Source organism: Nomascus leucogenys, chromosome 14 (genome assembly GCF_006542625.1).
Source record: "Nomascus leucogenys isolate Asia chromosome 14, Asia_NLE_v1, whole genome shotgun sequence".
Classification (NCBI taxonomy): Eukaryota; Metazoa; Chordata; class Mammalia; order Primates; family Hylobatidae; genus Nomascus; species Nomascus leucogenys.
In genome coordinates, this window is record NC_044394.1 from 14,363,392 (window position 1) to 14,387,185 (window position 23,794).

The window sequence follows — 23,794 nt, forward strand, 5'->3', positions numbered from 1 at the left end:
GGGTAGATCAGAAAAATGGTCAATGTGGAGGAGAGATAGCAGTTTTAAGGCTATTATTAAAAGTATAGACAAAAATAATAACATTCTGAACTAACCAAGGATATTGCACAGGTAGAAAACTAGACTTATTTGAGGTAGTAAACCTAAAAAAGAGAGATTTAAAAAAAATAAATTTTATATGGAAAAGAGAATTTTTTGGAATCCCATATGGAAAAGAGATTTTTTAAAAAAAATCCCTTAAGATGCCATGCGTAATTTCAAATCTGTTTCTTTCATTTTCTTTTCTTTTTTTTTTTTTTTTTGAGACAGAGTCTCGCTCTGTCGCCCAGGCTGGAATGCAGTGGCCCGATCTTGGCTCACTGCAAGCTCCGCCTCCCAGGTTCATGCCATTCTCCTGCCTCAGCCTCCCGAGTAGCTGGGACTACAGGCGCCCGCTACCACGCCCGGCTAATTTTCTGTATTTTTAGTAGAGACGGGGTTTCACCTTGTTAGCCAGAATGGTCTCGATCTCCTGACCTCATGATCCGCCCGCCTCGGCCTCCCAAAGTGCTGGGATTACAGGCGTGAGCCACTGCGCCCAGCTGTTTCTTTCATTTTCATTCTGTGTTCTTAGGAGGATATTAATGCTATTTACATATGATTTTTAAACTGGAGATAATAAAGTCGGTTTTTTGTGATTGAGATACCTAAGGAATTAGATGTCTAACAGGCAGTTGTCAATGCATGCAGCTCAAGAGACTGGTAAAATGCTAAGAATTAGGATAGAGAGTGGAAGGAGAGGATGGATCAGCTTACCACAGAGCTGCAGATGGGCTTTCTACTATAGCAGTCCACAAAATGGGCAAGAAATAGAAGTGTTCTTGGAATGGCTTTAGGAACACAATTAACTACAATTTGAGTTTTTGTGTAGGCAATGGGACAAGTGTATATGAGAGGAGATTAATATAATGATGGAATAGGATAGAAAGACAGCCCAAGATATTATAATTGAGGCAAACAAGGTTAGTTGGAGTGACAGACGGAAAAGAGGGACAATTAGGATACACAGGTGGCCCTTGAGCAATACATGGGGTAGGCGCACAAACCACCTGAGAAGCTGAAAATCCACGTATGATTTCGACTCTTCCAAACTTAACTATTAATAGCTTACTCTTGACCAGAAGCCTTACTGATAATATAAACAGTTGAATAACATGTATTTTATGTTATGTGTATTACATACTGTATTCTTATAACAAAATAAGAGAAAATAACATGTTATTAAGAAAGTCATAAGAAAAAATATATTTACTAAGTGCATGCTGTTCATGATAAAGCACTTCAGCCTTGTCATCTTCATATTGAGTAAGCTAAAGAGGAGGAGGAAGAAGGGTTAGTCTTGCTGTCTCGGGGGTAATAGAAGTGGAAGAGGTAGAGGAGGTAAGGGGAGGCAGGAGAGGGCAGTACATTTCATATAACTTTTATTGAAAAAAATCTGCATGTAAGTCGACCCATGCAGGTCAAACCCATGTAGTTCAAGGGTCAAGTGTATAGTCATTAGTAGAGATCTCAGAATTTTGATTTAAAAAATAATGCATTTCTGTTTAAAATTTTTGGGGCATATATGAATTATTACTTAGTAACTGAGACTGAACGAAGATGGAGCTCCTTGGGATGCAACAAGATGAGGAATTCTGAAGTCAGGTTGTTGAGAGGATTACTACAGAAATAATGAAATTCACAGAGATGGTGGCAAGGCTTAAAAGAATGTTCTAGGCTAGGTGTTAAAGCAAAAATAGAAGGCGAAGGAATTGTTTAGTAAATGAAAATGTTGTGTATATGTGTGGTGTAAAATTAAAAAGTATTGAGAAAAGTGCTACCTCTTTCTCCAGGCCTGTAAGATAAAGGCAGTAGAAGGCAAGTGTCATAGTTGAGATAACAGACCAGAAAATACTGTCAGCAAAATATAAATCCTTTGCTGATCTTTTCCCATTGATTTTTGAATCATCTGTTGCTCAACTACATCAGAGAAATAAGATGTGAATATTAGTTAAAATGCCAATGCCAAGCCAATTGTATTGATTCACTTATTCAAAAAAAATCTATTGACCAGCCACCCTGTGCTAAACATTGCCCCTTTGCCACTAACTTTAAAGTAATAATTCTATCTGATAAACCCACAGGTCAGCTGCAAGATTTACATCAGAGAGGTGGAAAGAAATCAAGTTTGGGCAAGGAATGATGGCTTTTTTTTTTCCTGCTTACAGGGTTTATATTTCTTGGCTATGAAGACAGGATATGGGAATTGGAGTCAGGGCACCAGGCTATAGTCCTACCTTTGCTGCTAACAGGCAGTGTAATTTAAAGTAAATTTCTTAACGTTAAGCCCCTGTTTCCTCATCTACAAAATAAGTTTTAAAAGTATTTTTCATCTCTTCTAACAGTTCCCCTAGTTTCAGGAGAGACATGACCTAATATATAAAATATTGATTTACTGCTAGCGGTCACTTTACATTTGGTTTCTTAACCTTTCTGGCTCTCACTGTTATAATTTACAAAATGGAGATATAAATCTGTTGTATCTACCTCACAGGAGCATTATAAAAATAAAATAGGATAATAAATTGGGAAGTGCTAGTAACAAGAAATATCATTACCACCAACACATTCCTCAAATGCATAACTACGTTTAGATTCTTTTGCTTCATCCTTCTCTCCTTAACATCTTTTGCATTAGCTGAGACACAGGTCCATGTTACTCACTGATTACTGAGTATTTGGTTTTCTTCTGTTTATTAGTAGCCTTTAAAGAAATAAAAGTTATGTTATTTGCCAGTTGCTCCAATAAATGATTTGTAATATGATAAAGCTAGAAATACCTTGTTGAATTATTATAGATTTCTGTTAACAACAATGTTGTTCATATCGTCATAACCACAGAATAAAAATAATTGAGAACTTGCTAGTTAATTTGGCTAGTTAGGTTTTCTTGGTAATACTTTCTAAGTCACTTAAAGATTTCTAAAACCATTGTGTTCCTAAATTTTTAACATACAGTTATGTGTTGTATAGAGATGTTTCCGTCCATGGCAGATTATATATAGCATGGTGGTATCGTAAGATTTTTACTGTACCTTTTCTGTTTAGATATGTTTAAATTATACTTTCCATTATGTTTCCATTGCCTATAGTATCAGTACAGTAACATTCTGTACAGGTTTGTAGCCTAGTAGCAATAGGCTATGCTATATAGCCAAGATGTGTAGTAGGCTATACCATCTCGGTTGTGTAAATATACTCTATGATACAGAATGATGAAATCGCCTAATGACACATTTCTCAAAACATATCCCTGTTGAATGCATGACTCATGTGTGTGTGTGTGTGTGTGTGTGTGTGTGTGTGTAACATCAGGACTTTGAATGCCTGAATCTATTTGGTAATATCATATACAGAGAGTTGTGGTTAAAATTGAATGAAATGCTATTTGTGCCATTACTTTGTAAGCGATAGAGTATTCCACAAATGCTTGTAATCATTAACTATTAAGCCACGTAGAAAATTTTAACTACATGCTTCAGTATTCATGAAAAATAATTATAGTCAGTCTTAGTCACAAGTGTAAATTGAGTATTACATTTTAAAATCAGAAGTTATCAGAAGTGGAGTGTCTCTCCACGTAAAATATTTGTTCAGTAACATTACCATTTAAGTATGATGAGATTTGATGACAATTAAAGCATACAGAGGGAAAAATGATATTGTGTAGAGGAATGGATAAGATTTTACAGAATGAGTAATAATACTGGAACAGAACTAAGATGTCAAAATTCCAGCTACTTACATTTTATTTTAATAAAAGTAGATTATTTGCATGAGTCTTGAAAGGCAACAAATTCAATTGATAGACTTAATTCTCACTAACAAGAAACAATGAAGTGCTGTGGTCATGATGGAAGGGACAGAAAATCTTGGGGGATTTATAATAGAGAAGGAAGGGAACTTTTGGGACAATTAATATATATGTTATAAGCTTTGGGAGAAAAACTTAGTAAAAATATAAAGAAAATATGTATTATCCAATAGCCAGATGCTCTGGAGGTAAATATGGCTAAAGACAAATGAGAAATACTAAAAATAGAGCAGAAACTCTAAAAAATATAAATTTAGAGATAGGATTTAAGAGGAAATCAATGAAAAGACATCAAAGGTAACTGTGGTGGCTGAGTTCAGAGCTCTCTGATGGCTCCCATTTTAAATCCGCACCTGGGAGCATGGCTACCTCATCTCTGCCTTCTGCAGGCAGCAATGAGAGGCAGCGGAACAAGGAGGAGGTGAGAGAAAATGGCTTCTACTAAAGTAGTGGAGGTGTCTTTATAACATGACTCAAGCTCAGTGAGAAGATAGTAACTCTTTTGCATAATTTATAATTTGGTCCAAAATTAAGCAAACAGTTCAGGTTTCTTGTAAGGATTGCTGACAGAAGAACAACATGCACAGTGTGGTGTTGGATTTTTTTATACATAAACCAAGAGAAATAGAAAAAGAGAAAAATAAAACTATATCCAGAGTACAAGACCTCATGGATGTCTCCACTCTCTTTCTCCATTTTCAGTTTTTGTAAACTTCTCCTGCAAAAAAGCCACAATGGCTTTGCTTTAAACCCCATACCAGGGATCAAGATTTCCAAGTCACAGGAGAAGCAAAACCAATAAGGTTAAAAGAATTAGTTGAGGGAGAAACAGGAAGGGTGTAAAGAGGTAAGAGGGTATCTTTGTGGACTACTCTCCACCATCCAATGGAAAGCCACACAGACACAGGCCAAGTGTCTGTAGGTGAGACCCAGACCATATGTAGTGTACCTGAGTAAGCTAAGCAATGTGAAAGGCACAGCCTCTTCCACCTCATCTCCTGACTATAAAATTCAAACGTACCACTGGGAACATGGAGTAAAGAAATGCTTAAACTTCTTAGAGGTTCATTCTCAGTTTTTTCCACAGACATGAAAGGAACAGATTCCACCCCCATTCCCTCCTAGCCAATGACAGTCATCTGAGACAACTTCACAGCAGACAGTAGAACATAAAGTGAGTTATTTTGAATAATCAAAACAGCTGAATCTGATTTCCATGACCACATTTTCCCCATCCACAGAGGAGGGCTAGGACACATCGAGGGGTGCCAGGTTATATTTAGAGAGAATACTCTCCAGGACTTGAACTTCAGCTGCTACATGTGACACACACTGGGATAAATTATCCCATTAAAACTGAGAAAAGGATACAAGTTCATAGACTATTGCAATCATTTTGCAGTAAATGATTGCAAGATGAACAGACACTAGCCCTAGTGGCTTTAAGGAAATCATCATAGGGCCATAGGGGAGAGAAAGAGACTTCTCTGAGAATGGAATCGCATTATTTTGAAGAATGTGTTGAACCAATTTTACTAGACAGAGAACTGAATGTATTTAGTGTAAGTACAAAGTCACACACGCAAAAACTGTAGCAATGTTGCAGGTGACTCACCCATATACGCTAGCATGTATCATTCTGGAGCACAATAATCCAGTGGCTTCCAGCTGGAAACACTTGCAGCTCTTTTCTTGAGGGCTTTCTCTCAACCATAGAGCTTACCCGGTCAGTAGGAAATGCCACACAAAGTACTTTGAAGTTAATTATCATCCTTACCTTCTTGCCCTCCTAATAGCCCTTTACCTAAGACTGATAGAAATCGATGGATACATATTTCCATTCCTTGGCTTTCAGATGGAATAATTCTGAAGCATGCTTTATGCTGTCTCCTAGAATTCCCAAGTAGTATTCCTCATGGCAGTAACCTATTATATAATCAATGTTAATTGGCTTTCTAAATTTCCCTAACTCATTTCCTCACTCCCCATCTAGTGCTCCCCCACAATCACTTCTCTGAAGAGCATTCTGATATTGAGAAAGCTTATTGGATAATGGAAGTAAAAGTCAATTATCAGGGCCCTCCGAAAATGGTACAAAATAAGAGATTCTGGAATGGGCTAAGCAGCCAGACATCACACACTGATGCCTAAGCGCCTTGAAATCAGGTCCCCAAAAATAGGGTACCAGTGACAATTGACGTTCAAGGTAGGCAAAGAATAAATGATTTCTAAATCCCTTCTTTTAAAAGTTTATCTGTCCATGTCAAGGCCAATTGCATTCCAGACAACTTGAATGTGAACATAAAAATTAAACTGGTTATTGTGACATTTTTTAGGAAGATGTGATACTAGAAGAATGAAGGAAGCAAGGTTTGCCTTGATTTCAATTGTAATACTCAAAGGATGTATTTAATTCTACAGTGATGAGCTTGAAATCAAAAGAAGAGTTATTTTTAAAAATATATAGTTTTTGGCCACTTTTTAAAAGAAGCAGTAATAAGTAATAAACAGCATTACAAATTAAGCTATTCCCTTTTCCAATAGATTCACTGACAAATTAGGAGGAAATCATTTTGTGTCTTGATTGCAAGGCAACTGAGTTTCTTATGATTTTTGGTAGATAAGATGGAAAATCCCCACTCAAAGATTATTAGCAGCTTGATATATATTATCTTCGCCATTGGATATGTTATGCCTATCAAACTTGGCACTACTGGCATTTGGAAAGGACAGTTGTCTGCTGGGGTGAAGGGAGGGCTGTCCTGTGCACTTCCGGTTGTTTAGTAGCATCCCTGATCTCTACCCTGTGGACACGAATAGGTCTCTCCACCCAAAACATGACACCAAAACTGGGTCCTAACATTACCAAATGTCTCCTGGGCAAAAATGCCCCTGGTTGAAAAGCACTGTTTGCAGGGAGGTCTTTTTGAGGCCTCCCTCAGAACTCTTTCCTAATGAACTTATTTTCATGTAAATGTATGCAAAATTTGCCAATGATGAATATTAGGACATCATATGAGAAAATCGAGATATAAATTTATCTCAACTGATTAGTCTTCAATACAATGAAATTTCTCATGGTTAAATGTAAAATACTACATTTATATTCAAGTAATAAATGTCGAGGTACAAGTTAAAGGAGACTTTACCTGGAAAAAATCTGATAATTTTAGTTGATCATTAATTCAATGCAATTCAAACAAGTAATATATGCTTTTGAAAAATCATGAAATCTGAAGTGTCATTATCAGGGAGAAAAAGTTCAAATCAAGGAAGGTTAACCATTGTATTCTGGCTGATCGCCAAATGCTATGGTTGTTTGGTATCAGATTTTGTGAACAGGTTCAGGAAAAGGTTACTAAGATTATGAGATGCCTAGAGTCTATATAATCTGAGTAATGGCCATGATAAACCAGAATATTAAGATTGGAGAAGAGAAAATCCAGGCAGTGTTTGGGGGAGGGTGTTGGTATTGGAAAGGCTGTCATGTGGGAAAAGGGTATATTCTATTTTGCACAGAGAATTAGAAATCAATAAGTGGAAGTTACAGAAAGCTAGATATAAGGAACCAAAATTATCCTATGATGAAATCGATTTACTTGCAAAGGAGCTACCCTTCCTTTAGCCATGGCTATACAATGCTTTGTCTGGGACATTGTAAAAGTGTCTTCTATGTTGGGAAAAATAGTAACATAAACCGCTACAATAGTCTTAATTTAAAATATACAAATTTATGATAATTCTACTCTCTTAGTAACTACCTAGCACACTTTAATTTTACCCTATTAAACAGGTGAACTTTTATCTTTTAGTAAAATGTTGAACTTTATAAAAGCATTTAAGTGCATTATGTTTTTTGTTCCTCACAATCCTATAGGTTATCTCCTTATCGTTCTCTTTATGGCTGAATAAACTTAGTATGATTGAATGATTGCATGAAGTCCCACAGCTAGTAATTTTCAAATCTAGTATTTAGACCCACTTTGCTTGAAATATTGTGCTTGTGACAGATCATTATTGAGATTATTTTACTTAACTGAAAGCACACTGTTCTAATCAGTAATCATCTGAAATTTCACAGACCAGAAGCATTCAATACTTCAATACTTCTTTTATTGATTGCTATTTTTACTGAATGAATACTATGGTTCCACATTCTATGTTTCTCAAGAAGTTATTTTCTCCTTTTTATTTAAAGGTGACCACATATTTAGGGGTCAGTAAGGTATTTTTCATAGTCTAGCTGCCACTCTCAAATATTGGTGACCTCTACATGCTTAAAGATGGATGCTTTGTTGGCTTAGCCCTTGCTGCATATTAGATGTTCACTGACTGTCTTAAAGGTGCTAAATCAAAGATTCCAATTCTTGGAGAAGTTTGCCCTTAAGTGAATATTAAGTTGTTCAGAAGAGTAGACATATGTGGGATGAATGGGGTGATTTTCATACACTGGGCCTCAATAAATAATTGAAGATTGAATTTGTAAAAATGAAGCAAGATTAATTGCAATAAAAATTGTATAACTGGACATTTATTTATAGAGATGGATACTGTAATGGTTAAAGTTAGTTCATGCCACCTCCTTGATGCTTTTTTTTTTTTTTTTTTTTTGAGATGGAGTCTCGCTCTGTCACCCAGGCTGGAGTGCAGTGGCGCAATCTTGGCTTACTGCATCCTCCACTTCCCAGGTTCAAGCAATTCTCCTGTCTCAGCCTCTTGAGTAGCTGGGAACACAGATGTCTACCACCACTCCTGGCTAATTTTTGTATTTCTTGGCCTTCTTATTACTCACTGAACCATTCATCTTCAGTATTATTTTTTAAAAGTTGTGTTTATATCTAATGTCTGTTTTAGTGATTCTCAATCATTTGGGAAACTTTGAAACCCTTTGAGGATTTGATGAACCTAATGAACACTTTTATCGGGAAAATGCTCATTTACATATACTTGCCAAGTTATTTTATGTATAAATATATATAATTATTTTATGTTAAATATGTAATACTTATATTAAAATATTTATATTAAATATTTAATACTTACATCAAAATATTTATATTAAATATTTAATACTTACATCAAAATATTTATATTAAATATTTAATACTTATATCAAAATATTTATATTAAATATTTAATACTTACATCAAAATATTTATATTAAATCTTTAATACTTATATCAAAATATTTATAAATATTTTATATAGATTTATATATTTATATGTAATAACAATTCTATATTTACATTAATATATCTATCCATTATATATACCTATATATCTTTTACATATATATTTACATTTATCTCTATTATTGTATATGTAAGTTAGCAACCCCTGATGCCTAATCACTGGGCCCTGGGCATCTATGCCCTCTATAGGTTAAGACCCAAAATCCTTGGTCTGATTACTAAGTTTTATATAGCAACCGCCTTTGAAGTGCCTACATATTTTTAAGGGAAACTAAATTATATATCCTTTAATTTAGACATTAACAAAATGTGGATTGTTTGTTACATTTTTACAATCATGAATTAATAGTAATAAAGAAATAACGAATATATCTAGACACTGCAGGAACAAAACAAATTAAGCATTCATGTTCAGACTTTTTACTATTGAAGAAAAAAAGACCAAACTCTTATACATTTTCATCAGAAAATTATTTTCAAGTGCCAGGGTTTTAAAACAGTTTCCAACTGTTGAACTAAAACTTACTCTGATAAATCATCCGATTTCTAAAAAGCTAATTTGCTTTGTGAGAAATAAATATAGTTTTCTGGAAAGAAACACTACGTTCTTTTATATATTTAGTTTTGTTTTTTTTTTCCCCAAATAACACAATGTGAGAGTCAAAGAAATTAGGCAAATAGTAACTAGTATGTGATAGTGTTGGAATTTAATCACAGGTTTACTTAACTTAGATTCCATTGTCTTTTATAGAGAAAAAGCATATTTATGAAATTAGTATTTTAATATTGTTTTCGACTAATACTGTATGAGTTTATGGTTTCTGGCATATCAAGATGAACAAATGTAAACAAAAGTACATTTAATGGCTATATCTTTAAGTGTATGAATACAGAGGTGTTTAATGACTAGTAAAATCCAGAAAAAAGAGAGTCAACATTCTTCCTCTATAAGGATGGGTCTTCCCTTCAAATGCCGTCTTCTTTACTTTCCCACTTAAGCAGGAAATGGTACCGCATATAATTTTTAAAATTAATAAATCCACAGTTGTATTAAGAAATATTTTATTAACAAAACAGTAAATTCCACTTGCTTAGCATTTCCAATAATGGATAAATTGGCCTTGCAACAGAAAAACAAACGAACAAATAAAAAAAGAAGAAGAAAACCCCTTAGATACCCAATCACACAAAGCACTAGAAGGGTAGGGTTATGTGGCCTTTCTTTGATGTCTTAGGGATTGACCACTTCACACGTTATTGTAGTATTTGTTCTTTTAAAAAAGGCAACACATTACATGGATAAAAAAGAAGCGTAATCAATCAGAAAAGTTACAGTCTAGAGATGTAATCAAATTTATGCCAAGTAGTGTGAAATCCTCGATCAACTGCAAACTATGCAGGGAACCCTGATATGTTTGGTATGAAGATACTTGGGATTCAAGTCATTTTCTCCTTCTAACTCTGTTCCTCTCTTTTCTTTTTCCATTCAGGAAAAAATAATTTTTGCTAGAGTTTGTGTAAGCCAATAATATTAGAAATAATTTTACTGATAATAAACTATATCATTGCATGTAACTTTAAAATTTATGCTGGGGAGAAACATTGAAATCAATCCCAAACAACACATTTCATAGATATACTGCTTAAAATTACCATTATTCAATTTATTTTCTATTATATTTTAGAATCTTGCCAGATGGAAACTGGTTCAAGCTTAATAGATAAAATAGAAAAGCAACCTTAAAAAAAAAAAAAAAAAAAACCCTTCAAGCTGTAAATTGGTAGTTTTACACTTCCCTTCTTATTTTGCTGGCTTTCCCTGAGTAAGACTGAATGAGACGGGGTAAAAGAAAAGACTCGTGAATTCTTTAACGTGGCAAATTAAAAAAAATGAAAATCTAGAAAAGAGGTAATGGATATTAAATTTTCAATGTATACCTTCTACTTTCTGGGTCATAAAAAGCCACTAAGTAAGTTTCTTTGTACACAACAATTACTTGGCAACCATAGATAGTGGTGATTTGCTATGAATTATACATATTTCTAAGGTGCTGTATGTCTGAAATCCAGGCCACTTCTTGGCTTTTTTTCATCAACTAAAGTATCACAAAAGATGTTTTGCATTTTTTGCCTTTGCTGGTTAAAGCTAATTGTAAAGGTATTCTTCTCTTCTACAAAATTTATTATCGTTCTTTTAGAAGGTATTCAAGTAATGCAACCAATTTTTACTGAAACATCAACTTGCAATCTAATAATGCATTTTTGCACTACCTTCTCATATTAATAATTTATTGCTGTGAACATCATTGAACAATATGCAAAACAAGTGTCTAATCTATACTTTTCTACTACTTAATGTGTTAAACTAAAACTATATTTAATGATATATATGTAAAACCAGAAAAGTTAAAACATAGTCAATAATTAACAGAGAATGATTTTTTAAGTGGGTAGTAATACAGAATCAAAAATTACTGAAAAATACTTAGTTGAGAAAGTGTTTACTTTCCAGAAATGTTCATCATGCACATCAGATTCAGAGAATATATGTATTATTTTATTAGAAAGAAAGTTTTCAATTGCAGCAGCCAGAGTTAAGGTGTAGATTAACCAATTTTGCTTCCATAACCTGCCCACATAATGGTTCTTATTCATGCAGCAGTATATCAGTGATATTCTATTTGATAAGGAAAGGTTCATTTCATTAGGGACTAACATCTTCTTAAGGTTACCTGGGAGCAAGATCTCAATGAAGCAAATCACCCCATTTGTCATCAATATCTTGGCACAACCCTCTTCCTTCCTGTTTTTCAATTTGTCAGTAAATATTTGCTACTGTATGCACATTTGGATCATCCAGCATATCTGAGGGATTGCTGTGGATTCGTGTGTGTGTGTGTGTGTGTGTGAAAATAGTGAATGTATGTGGGAGTGTATTTCAGGGAGAAAAGATTATAAGATACATATGTATATATTTGACTTTCTAATTCATACCTTTCATACAAGTACTGAAACTTAATTGCAACAGAATGAAGGCTGTACATATAAGAAAAGAAGTAGCTGAGTCTTTTTATATACATTCATACATATCTTCCTTAGAATAAACACTACACTGTAATTTCCTTAAAAAATAAAAGTAAGTAATTGTGGCAATTTATAATGGTGGCAAAAAAAAAAAAAACCCAACTGAAATAATTGTTGCTCTGATGTCATAAAACTCCCTATACTTAGCAACACTTATAACATTGAATTTACCAAAAATGGCTGAAGAGCAGAGATATATTTTGCATTTTCTATACAACAGGCTATAAAACGTCACTTATCACAGTCCAGAAAGCACACAGAGATGGATTTTATATAAACATATGTAATAACATAATAAGCGTGCATGAAAATTTCCCAATGATTGCATCTATGCCCTCTTGTTTTTGTTTTGAAATTTTGTGTGAAAATGTGCCTTATATTTCACATTTTTGAAAATAAGGCCTCCATACTTTTTTTTCCTCTCTCACGACCAGAAAGGGGCTTTTTGAATGTGTTCCTACACAAGTCTTCAAAAAAGCCAGCACTTTGTTTCAAATGCAAGTTCCAACCACTGCTCCAGTTGCACCAGGCGGCAAACTCTTAAAGGTTTGCAGGTTGAGTCATTCAAAAGGACAGTCTTCTCTGGCAATTGGACTAACTGACTTCTCAGGAAAGCGCTAGCACTTTGGCTAAATCCAGGATCATAGGTAGCTTCTTTTTTGTGTTATGTTTTGTGTTGGTTTTTGTGTTGTGCCTTGACGCTGTAATACTCCTTTGCTTTATGAATGCGTGCAGTCATCACTGTCTTTTAGAAATGTTCCAGCAACATAAAGACAAGCAGAGTAAATGAAAACACTGTGGATGTTAGGGAATTTATTGGCCCCTGTTTTTTGTTTTTCTTTTTTGAGAAACAAGAGCATGAGATACTTGTTTTTATTTTTTAAAAAGTCTTTCCTTCCTGATTGCATTCCCTGTCTTCTTTTGTATGTGCTTCATAAAAAGGAAAGTAAATAAGTTTATATTATGTCTCAGATAAAATGAAGACTATTTCTATACGAGTGTCCATTTAAGATCGTGGGATCAGACATAATACTCTTTATCCTTGTTTTTCTTATTTTTGTTGGAGCTTTTCGCGCTGCTGGGTTGTTTCTCCTTTACGACAGCCCCATTGGACTGTGCTGAGTTACTGATGTAGTTTCGACTCTCGTCCACATGGTATGAGCCTTCATCCCGGTTTCTGTACTTGTACATGGCATAGAGGAGGATAAGGATGCACAGGGCGGCAGCGGCTACTATCCCAACGACCATACCCGTGGTGCTGCTGGACTCCCGGATCACTTCTGCTGAGCCTGGGTACGGCTCTCTGCCGCCTGCTCGGGTTGGGTTGGCTATAGAAAAGAGGATGAGAACAAACACAAAGTGATCATTGAGTTCACTGAATACCAGAAAGCTACATTTATTATCTAATTCTGACAGCACCTATGCTTTAGGAAAGGTATGCTCTTGATAAATGTAGGCATCCCTTTGCCTCATGGTTACTAAAAACTAGGGACTGTGATTTAAAGTTCTCTGGGAGAGATTTGTTGCTGTGTCTTCTTTTTTCACAAATCAATTTTGTTCACAGAGTTTGGTAACCATTGTCCCAAATGAACTCCAATTAGCTCTAAAGGGCCATGTGGGTGGCTTAAGTAAAAAAACCACAAACCCAACATAAAGAAAAGCAGAACAGCCCTGCCCTATAATACTAGAGGGAATCATAAGAATCAGATTGGTATTGCTCTAGAATATAGGTCTAACTCTAGACTGAATCAGGACAACTAAATTCAGGATTACTTTAGAAATTATATTCCCTTGTATTTTAAAGAATACAGTACTGAACAATAAGATAATCCATACATTTTAACTGTCTGCTTTTTAAAGTATAACTTCAGTTACATTTTTATAAATATAAAGACTAATTTCCATTTTGTTGGAGATTCATTTGTTTACATAAGTATGTGTGTATTTTATTAATTGATTGGGGAGCTCCCAAGCTGAACTTTGGAGGAGAAAGTAATAAAATATTCTTTCTCAGTTTTAAATACAGTCCAGATTGATTTTTTAGTCAAAACTCTGAACTACCTAATAATAATAGAAGACTGGCTAGTCTAGTTTTATTCAACTGACAAAACCCTTCTTCAGTCTTCCCAAAGTATAAATAAGGCTCTTTCTTGGATGAGAGCAATGGATTTTGGGGTGCCTACGTCTTCTTGAAGGCTTGGTCAGGCACTGAAATTGACGACTGATGGGGAAGAATGGACCTGAGATTTAATTGGTAGATATGAGGAGGAGAAGGGACAGCTCTTTTCCTCTATATGTAATAAATTTTTTTGATATAAAAGGATAGAAACTGTAGAGAGAGAAGAAGAGTCTATCCTACTCTGACTGTAGGTCATTTTTTCCTTGTGAATTGTGTTTTCTGTTTTTCCCTGAATCTCCATCCTCTCACTTGTCCTACATAAAAATATTACTTTCCAGATGTAATGTATTAAAAACGCTACAACTTTCAAAACACTATTCTTAGCCAATTATGCATAATGAACAAATAATCTCACAATTGCATATATATTAGATAAGAATGTGTGTGTATGAGTGTGTGTTCGTGTGTATGTAAGAACTGAAAACTCAAGACTAAAATTGTGCTTTTATTTCACTACTACTAAATATCATTTAGTAATTAATTTTAATATTTCTGCAAAAGTTCTTGTTAATTAATTACTGGGAATCATTTTACCAAACATATGGCTCTATACTGCTTTGGAATTCCATTTTCAAATATCACCAAGATTTCTTTTGCCTAAATGTGTGTGTGTATGTTTTTCTGTGATTTTCTTTTCCTTCCTCAAATAAAGCCTTAACAAATACAGCCATTCCAAAGTAGTAGCTCTCAGTCTCAAAGTAGCAATACGCTATGTTCCGGTGCTACAAAATGTAGCGGTAAAACTTTTTATTCTGAATATGTCATTGCTTGTTTTACAAAAGCCCACGGATTGTGGCTGAATAAAAAGCTTTGGAGTTGCTTCTGTGGACAAGGTGAAAGGAGACAAAGACTACAATCCACAGTATTTGATTACAGGAATTAATTTCCTCTCATGAAGAATAGAATCTACTGCAGTAACTCTGTCACTACCTGACAAACCAAAGGCAGCACTTTCTCTTTTAAATACAGTCATCTTTGCCAAAGTGTGCCAATTAGCTCAGCTGCTTTCACTAAATGAAAACTTTCATTTTACAGAGCATTCTTTCAGAGCATTCTTTTACTATGGTGTCTCAAGAGCTAAAAACGGAATTTTGTTTCAATGTTACCTAAATCATTTTTTCCAACCTGATGGAATGCTTTCATTTTAAACACATTTTCACAATTACCTCACTTTTACTTTGTCTGCCAGAAGGGAATAGGGAGAATGGAGATAACATTTGAATCATTTAGCTTATGACAGTAAAATCTGAGCATTTTAATGGAGTGGAGGATTTATATTTTGTATAAGAATAGACATGTATTTTTTTCAATAAGGAATTGGTATCGTAAATGGACTATCTTATCAAAAAATACTTTATCTGCTAAAATATTTCTGAGAGGTTTTCAAAACAACTATGCACATAGCATAATAACAGCAACTTTGTGTTAAAATAAGAATGAGGTCAAAAAGACCATAACTAAAGCCTGAAACACTTTAACTGTGCCACATGCATTTGAAAACATCTCCTGTTTAAGGAAAATACTTTCTTTTTTGCAACACTAGCCACATTGTTGCTTAAATCATATGAGGCCTAAAAATATCTCTGTACAAAACCCAGATGTAAATCCCAGATGTAAAAATTCTAAATATCATGTTTCTTAAAAATATAACCTAGAAAATCTCTACCCAAATTAAAATCTAAACCCAATAAACATGTTATCCTTCTTTTCCCCAGATTCACATTAAAATTTTAATAACCATCATAGCAGATATTATTATAGGTATGTTTGGAATAGGTAGTTACTCCCATATCTAACTGATTAATTAATATTCTTTTTCTATTTATGCTTCAAATGTGAAGGCTAAGTGAAATTTTTCTTAACTTTTCTTCTAAGACTAGAAATATTTATGTGTTGGCCGGGCGTGGTGGCTCACATCTGTAATCCCAGCACTTTGGGAGGCCGAGGCGAGTGGATCACGAGGTCAAGAGATGGAGACCATTTTGGCCAACATGGTGAAACCCCGAAATACAAAAATTAGCTGGGCATGGTGGCGTGTACCTGTAGTCCCAGTTACTTGGGGGACTGAGGCAGGAGAATTGCTTGAACCCGGGAGGCAGAGGTTGCAGTGAGCTGCAATTGCACACTACACTCCAGCCTGGCAACAGAGCGAGACTCTGTCTCAACCAAAAAAAAAAAAAAAAAAAAAAAAAATTTATGTATTAATGGGACATCTCTCCCAGATATGCAATAAAAGGCCAAAGAGATTTAAATATATTCATGAATTATAAATGTGGCTTCTCTTATTGTTGCTAATGCTTTATTTTGATGATCACTGAAAAATCTCTGATGGAATTTTATATTAATGTAAATGTAGAGAATAGTATCAATGACTAATATGGTTAAATGTCTTTTTATATAATTTGTTCAAAATTTATATAAAAGGGAAATGCAGTCATCTCAACCATTTACTAAAATGTGAAAAAAAGAGAAACTTATAATTAATTTGTATATTTCATGGATTTAAGAATTTTGCATTCCCTCTACACTATATAATAAACTAAGACATTTTTAAAAAAGCAATCTGCAACATGTTTTTTGCTTAGCAGTGCTGAAATGTGAATAATTTAATTAATTAAAATTTACTTTCATCCCTTTTTTCTTTGTCCCAGCACGTGACAAAGAAACAAGTGAAAGAGAATAACTTGTTAAAAAAGATTTGTTAAAAAAAAAGCAAGTAAAAGACAATAAAGGGGGGGAGCTAAAATAATGGAATACACACAAATAAGCTTAAGTCTTTAAGTCTTGAATCTTCAAAGATTAACTCCCACGTGTAGGTAAAATTAAGCCGATGTAGCCAGTTCATTATATTGGGCCCAGGGGCATAAGGAACTCGGGTCAATGGAAAACTTCAGTAGGACTGACAGTGATGTACTATAAGCGAGGAGAGCAAGAATGCACACCTTCATCACAATACGAAGGCTTTTGGCTTTTGCTGGCATTTTTAACCTAAATGATTTGGAAGCTACTGATTATTCTAGCAAGGAAATAGAGCAGTACAATAGTTATGACCCATTTCACATTTGTATTCATTTCTTTCCTACTCACTTCTGAGATTCATTTAGCCAAATGGCTATAGAAAAATTCCTGGGGCTCTTGCACTTATAAAGCATGTTACCTTAAAGGACCACTGAAAAGCAGCTTTTAATCCTTCCCCTCTCTTCTAGCATTTGGTAAGATACAGTGGTCTGCTTTGTCCCTGTAGATTTATCAAGAATCCTATGAATTTTCTTGTTTTTTGTTGTCTAACATATATTGTGGTAACTTAGGTAAACATAAGCTACCAAGTGTTTGGACAGTTAGTAACATATTTCTGCACTATGCTCTAAATGAATTTGTTCATATCTGATGATAATTCAGATGATAATTCATTGTGGAAAATGAACAGTTAATACTAAAGGCATATTCTAGTGCCTTGTCACAGAGAAAAAATAAATGCAACTGTTGCTCTGCATTAAAAAGTAAAAAAAAAAATCTTTAAGATTTTAATTTATCTTTTGCTGAGATAGTTATTTTAAACTACAACAACAGGAAAGGAAATCGCCCTATGTGTTATTTCTTTATTTTTGATAGTCTTTGATACAGTATCTGTGAAAGAACACCATTTCCTCAAATTAGAACAAATTTAGATCCAATTAAGAAACACATGGGGAAAATATGTTTGAGACACATTAGACTTCAGTACAGACCAGAGAGGGCTGTCAGTGCAGGCTTCATCTCTTACCAGCTTGTTGCACCCTCTGTTGCTTCCTCCTTTCTCCTCTGTATTTCTCCTCCTACTTACCCTTCTTTATTGCCTCTGTGCCTTGCTCTTCCAGCTCCTGAATTATCCTTGTAGGGGCCCTCACCACCCCCAGGTAAATGAAGAAGGTCAGGCCAGCAGGGGTCAGGACTTTTTGCCTCATGGGTTAGCGTATTACTCAGGAAGGTGTTCAATAAACCACAAAATTTATTTTCAAGTTCTGAATTTCAAAACACAACGTAAAATAATTCTTACTGGCACAAATGTCTAACTGTGATTATTTCACCAGAACAGGTTTTGTGTTTCATATTGGCATGATTACTTTTAAATATAGCTTTCTAAATTTGTTTGCAAATAAAATTGTATGGTTTATCGAAACAAATAATATTTGATCACTAATTTAAAAGACTTTTGTGATGCATCTGGTGATATGATGGGGGCACATTAAGCCATTAAACTTTGCATTGTATTTATCAGTTTGCATTGTTGGATTATATCTAATCATACCTTAGCATATGCAAATAGAAGTTAAAGCTTGCAATTACTTAGTACGACGATTCACAACTGAAGTGCTAAAATAACTAAGCAATTTGAAAGATACATTTTTGAATGTTAATACATTTTTCCAAGGAGATTTCACTTTGCAATGGTAAGTGACATCCTTCATTTTTCTTTCTGAAATTGGAAACAGCAATCAATTATTGTCATTAAAGAAAACTGCTCTTGATCTATGTTTTTGCAACTCTGCATGATAAATGGTGTTTAAAATCCTAATTCCTGATATAGAATGGGGTTTGGTGGGTGGTGGGATCTTATCTTTTTATTGACAAGTTCACCAAGGCATTAGCATGCCATCAGATGCTCTTATCACTCAAATTGTCATTTTTATGAAATTATTTTGTATACTTGAATGAGCTGTTCTTCCACTGTAATCTTATATATATATTTTGGTTCCAAAGTTAACTTTCAAGGTAAGTTTGTAGTTTCTAGGTAATTTTTCGGGCTGGTTTTATTTCTTCAGTATGGACTGTTAATGTATGTGTATGTCATCAACTATGAACCTGGCACACCAAGGATAAAGTAAGAGTATCATTATAACCTGATGACAGTGAAAATTCAGCTTTTGAGCTTTGAGAAAAAGATTGTAAGAAACTACCAATCTTAGGAAATAATAAAGAATAAGACAGGCTAGTGGTTAAAAAAAAACATACGCTATATATTTAAGATCAGGAGGGGATGATAAGGGATCATTAAACTCCATAATGGCCAGCACATATCATTCTGCTAACCAGAATTGTTAGATGTCCTGTCTTGCAATGATCCTTAAAAAAAAAAAAAAAAACTCTTGGCAAGATGCATTTACTGAATTTCTTCTCACTAAGAGTTTCTGACCAGTCTTTCTGGTTTTCTCATAAATTAAGCTTAAAGTATAGATTTTAAATTTCTGTCTCCACCCCACCTAGGAAAAAGAGTTGCTTAAAATGATCTCATTAGACCAGAGTTCTATACTGTGTCTAACAGATGGGGAAGTTATTATAATTCTAGGCTAGCCTTGAAAGTGATTTTGGATTTATAGGGGGAAGATTTGACTTTTCCAGTACTCAGTTTCATTAATACTGTGAAAAGAAAATTGGAATTGTAGCCTCCTGGGGTGTTTGTGAATTGAGATTAACACAGTTTTTTTTTTTTCCCCCATTTGGAAAAAAACAACTCAAAGTTTATTACTTTTTCCCATTTTTTTGCTTCAATACAATGTAGGCCAGAAGAAACAATTATGATGCAATCGTTCACAAGAAGCCATGTTTAAATGCTACATTTGTAGGAAAGCAGGGACAAAATGATTTATATGACATGCATTAATTTCGACTCATGCTGTGGTTTTGTAAGAAGTGAGGGATGCTGAATGTTTCAAATTCCTTCTACTCTCCCTCCTACCAATTCCACCCATGCCTGCACATTCTGAAGTACACTTATGGAGGTCAGACAAGTCTTGAGAGAGGACATGTCTGACACATCTTAGCCCTTCCCCAATACATCGGAGATTTAGAAAGAACTTGGAAATCAATAAACCTTTGCTACCTGCCTGGCTGCTGTCTCTGATATTTTCCTCTGCTTCTTTCAAAACCACCAAAGCATGCATTTGAATGGCAGTTAAGGGGCCACCACTCTGATATTGAGAGGTTCATTATCTTCTCCAGAGATCTAGGTATTGAATGGGAAGGGATGCTAGACACGGAAAAACTCATCCTGTGCCTGCACAATGGAGAAACCCAACTAGGACAGGCTGCTACCTCAAATGGTACCACACGGAACAGAAGAGACAATGGATGTCCACACTCTGTATGACCTTAGTGACACTGAAAACGAATAAACAGAGGAACATGCACAATCTCCCTCATCTCCAGGGGCAGGCATAGGATCATGGTATTTACAAGTCTTATTTTTCAATTATTCAGTATGTTGTAAACTATATGTCCGCAGCTTAGTCATCTATAAGCTTCATAGGCTTTTTACATAGTCATTGTATCCTTGTGGTTTGCATCTATTAATTATCGTGCTTACTCCAGCACCATGGTCCTTACTGTTCTCACGGCCATTCATAGTCTGTTCACAGCTACCTACTCCAATTTGTCTTCCATATTTGTCAAAGGAAGTTACAGCTGTAATATTATTGCTGTCCCCAACTCCTCACATACCAAAAAGAGTTCAACCTCTATGCCTTGCTCATATAACCTTTCATCTTCTGCCTGTTTAAATAGTACTTATTTCTCAAAGCTTGGCTCGAATGTCCCATCTTTTATGATTTTTTCTCTAAGAAAATCCCCTCCTTCTATCAATGAATATATAATGAGCTATAGTTAACATTCCAGGGACTATATGAGGTCCTGAGGGTATAGGAGATTACGAAACAAACTTGATGTATATGTCCGCATGGACCTTAAAATATAGTGAGGCAGACAGGCATACAAGAAGGAATCACACAGTTAAGTAACAGCTGGGATATGCATGATGAAGGAAAACTGTAGGTACCATGCAGGAGTAGGACAAAGGTTTCTGATTGCAACTGCAGAATCAGAAACATCTTACTGAATTAGTGACACTTATGATAAAAATGAGTAGAGAGTAGTCAAGTGAAAGTGCGCAGAGGAGTCTACGAAAAACATGTCGAATGACCTTGAGGAAACAGTTTACTTTTCAGGAATTAAACAACAGTCAGAGTGCTTGTAGCACAGTGAGATTAAAGGGAGAGTGAGAAGAAATTTCAAGGTGGACATGAAATTTATCACAGAGACTAGACTATGGAATAAAGCCATAATAAAAAGATGAGCGTATTTAACCCCATAAATAACAATTTTATGTGGCAAAAGCCATAATATCATTAACAAAATGAAAATGACAAAGGAGGGGGGAAATATCTGTAGTACATATGATGGACCAAGAGTAAATACCTCTAAAATACAGAGTGTGTGTCAACTGATAGGAAAAAAGACAAACAACCTAACAGAAGTATGGAGAAAAATACACACAAGCAAGTGGAGAAGAGATCTCAATGCTGGTGAGAATATTCTTAATAATTATTTGATTGTTATTAGAAAGTAATCCAATAACATCTATTAAATTTTTTAAAATAAATTCAACCATATATCACATTACTAATTTTAACATTAATTCTATACTATTGTAAAATCTCACTTAAATGTTTCATTCAATAGTTTTGTCTTTTTTCAACTAGATTGTTGGTACTATCAACAGTTTCCTGTGACTCTGTTTCTCTTTCTTATTAGTTCTCTCACCTTCCAAACTCTAGTGAAGATTGAACACGCTGGCTGAAAACTGCATGTTTTATGTATAGTTAGATGAAAACTTTTCTAACTTGATAAATTTTCAAGGGTAAACTAGGTTGAATCTAATCATTAAGAAAGTGGGAAAGTGTGAAAGCCAAGAACTGTGGCTCACACCTGCAGTCACAGCACTTTGAAAGGCTGAAGCCAGGTGTTCGAGACCAGCCTGGGAAAGAGAGCAAGACACTGTCTCTAGAAAAAATTAAAACAAACATTAGTTGGGCATAGTGGTGCACACCTATAGTCTAGTTACTCAAGAGTCCGAGATGGGAGGGCCATTTGAGCCCAGGAGTTTAAGAATAGAGTGAGCCACGATCATGTCACTGCCCTCCAGCCTCGGAGACAGAGCAAGAAAGTGAGAGAACTTTGATTTTAAAGTTTTGAGTAAAGGTGCTAAGCAAGGGGGCTGAACACTGACATTAACATCACATATTTCTTTAACTCACTACTTCTTTAACCCTCAACCTTTGTAATATCTGCAGTAAAAAACAATAAATGTAGTATTTATTTCATTAAATCAGAAATCAATTCTGTGCTTGGGAGAACTGGGATCAATGTACAATAATGAAAATAGTGCATTTGCTTTCCCTATGCTTCAAGGTAATATGTCACTTAATCCCAATGACTAAAGTCACTAAGCTATTTAAAGTTAACTGAGTCATCAGTTTGATTCATTTGGATGCCTTATTTACATCAACATCATCTGACACCCACAGTACTGCAAATAGTTGACAGCTAACTTGAGGCTCTTTTTGCAATTCAGTGTAGTTGTAGAAATTTCTAGGGTGCTTTTCAGTCCTGTTGCTATTGGAATTGAAAAGGGTCTCTTTACTCAGGCCCAACTTTCCATAATTGTCAAGCAGAAGAAAGCCATATAGGCAATAATTGAGAAAATCAGTTTCAAAACTAGGGACCGCAGAGAGTCTGTATATGTTTTTCATCAAAATGTATTACATTCCAGAGAAAATGCAAGAGGAGTTATATTTTGAAATGTAGATGATACTCCTTATTAACTGATTTCAACTCAACTGAGCTTCTTGATACCAAAATAGCTTCTCTTCCTGGGAGCTCATTGACTACAACACCCAAAAATATATACATCCAGAAATCACTTTTCTTAAGATCAATTTCCTTTTTTATATATAGAAATTTGAATAATCTATCTTTACAAAAAAAATGAGATTTATTCCACAGAATCCTTAAGGCCTGAAACTAGAAATTTTTGGGAAACCTGGTTTATAGTAAGACAAAAATGGCAACATTATAGCTAGAGTAATGAGGAGTATGTGTGTGAATGTGTGTGAATGTGTGCATGTGTGTGAGTGTGTGTGCATGTGAATATTGCAGCATTCCTTCCAATTCTCTCTCAGAAGTTGCTGAGTTTGCTGGGCATGGTAATTCATGCCTGTAATCCCAGTGCTTTGGGAGACTGAGAGGGCAGTGTGACTTGAGGCCAAGAGTTCCAGACCAGCCTGGGCAACAAAGGGAGGAGATTCTGTCTCTACAGAAAATGTAAAAAATTAGCCCGGCATGGTGGTGCATGCCTATAGTCTCAGCTTCTGGGGAGGCTGAGGTGGGAGGATCACTTGAGCCCAGCAGTTTGGGGGTGCAGAGAGCCATAACTGCAGCACTACACTCCTGCTGGGCAATAGAGAACCTAATTAAAGAAAATGCTGAAGTCATTCTCTTTTCTTTTCCTTTTTCCTTTCGTTTCCTTTTCCCCTTTCCCTTTCTCCTTCCTTTCTCCTTTCTCCTTTCCTTTCCTTCGTTTCCTCCTTTCCAAATTAATAGGTAAAGCTAAGCTATTAAATAGTTCCAGGAAAA

The 23,794-nt window shown here is 34.9% G+C and overlaps 1 protein-coding gene across 36 annotated transcripts in view; it reads right to left on the reverse strand.

Annotated features, from left to right (window-relative positions):
* Window positions 1-9,887: 9,887 nt before the first annotated feature.
* NRXN1 (neurexin 1) overlaps window positions 9,888-23,794 on the reverse strand; it is a 1,138,820-nt gene continuing 1,124,913 nt past the window's right edge. For 23 of the 36 annotated variants that reach the window (XM_030826918.1, XM_030826917.1, XM_030826892.1 and 20 more), the window contains one exon: window positions 9,888-13,496. In XM_030826918.1, coding sequence (XP_030682778.1) covers window positions 13,189-13,496 — 308 coding nt within the window. In that variant the 3' untranslated portion in view covers window positions 9,888-13,188. The remainder of the gene's footprint in view (window positions 13,497-23,794) is intronic. The other 13 variants (XM_030826884.1, XM_030826903.1, XM_030826902.1 and 10 more) reach the window with 1 other exon arrangement.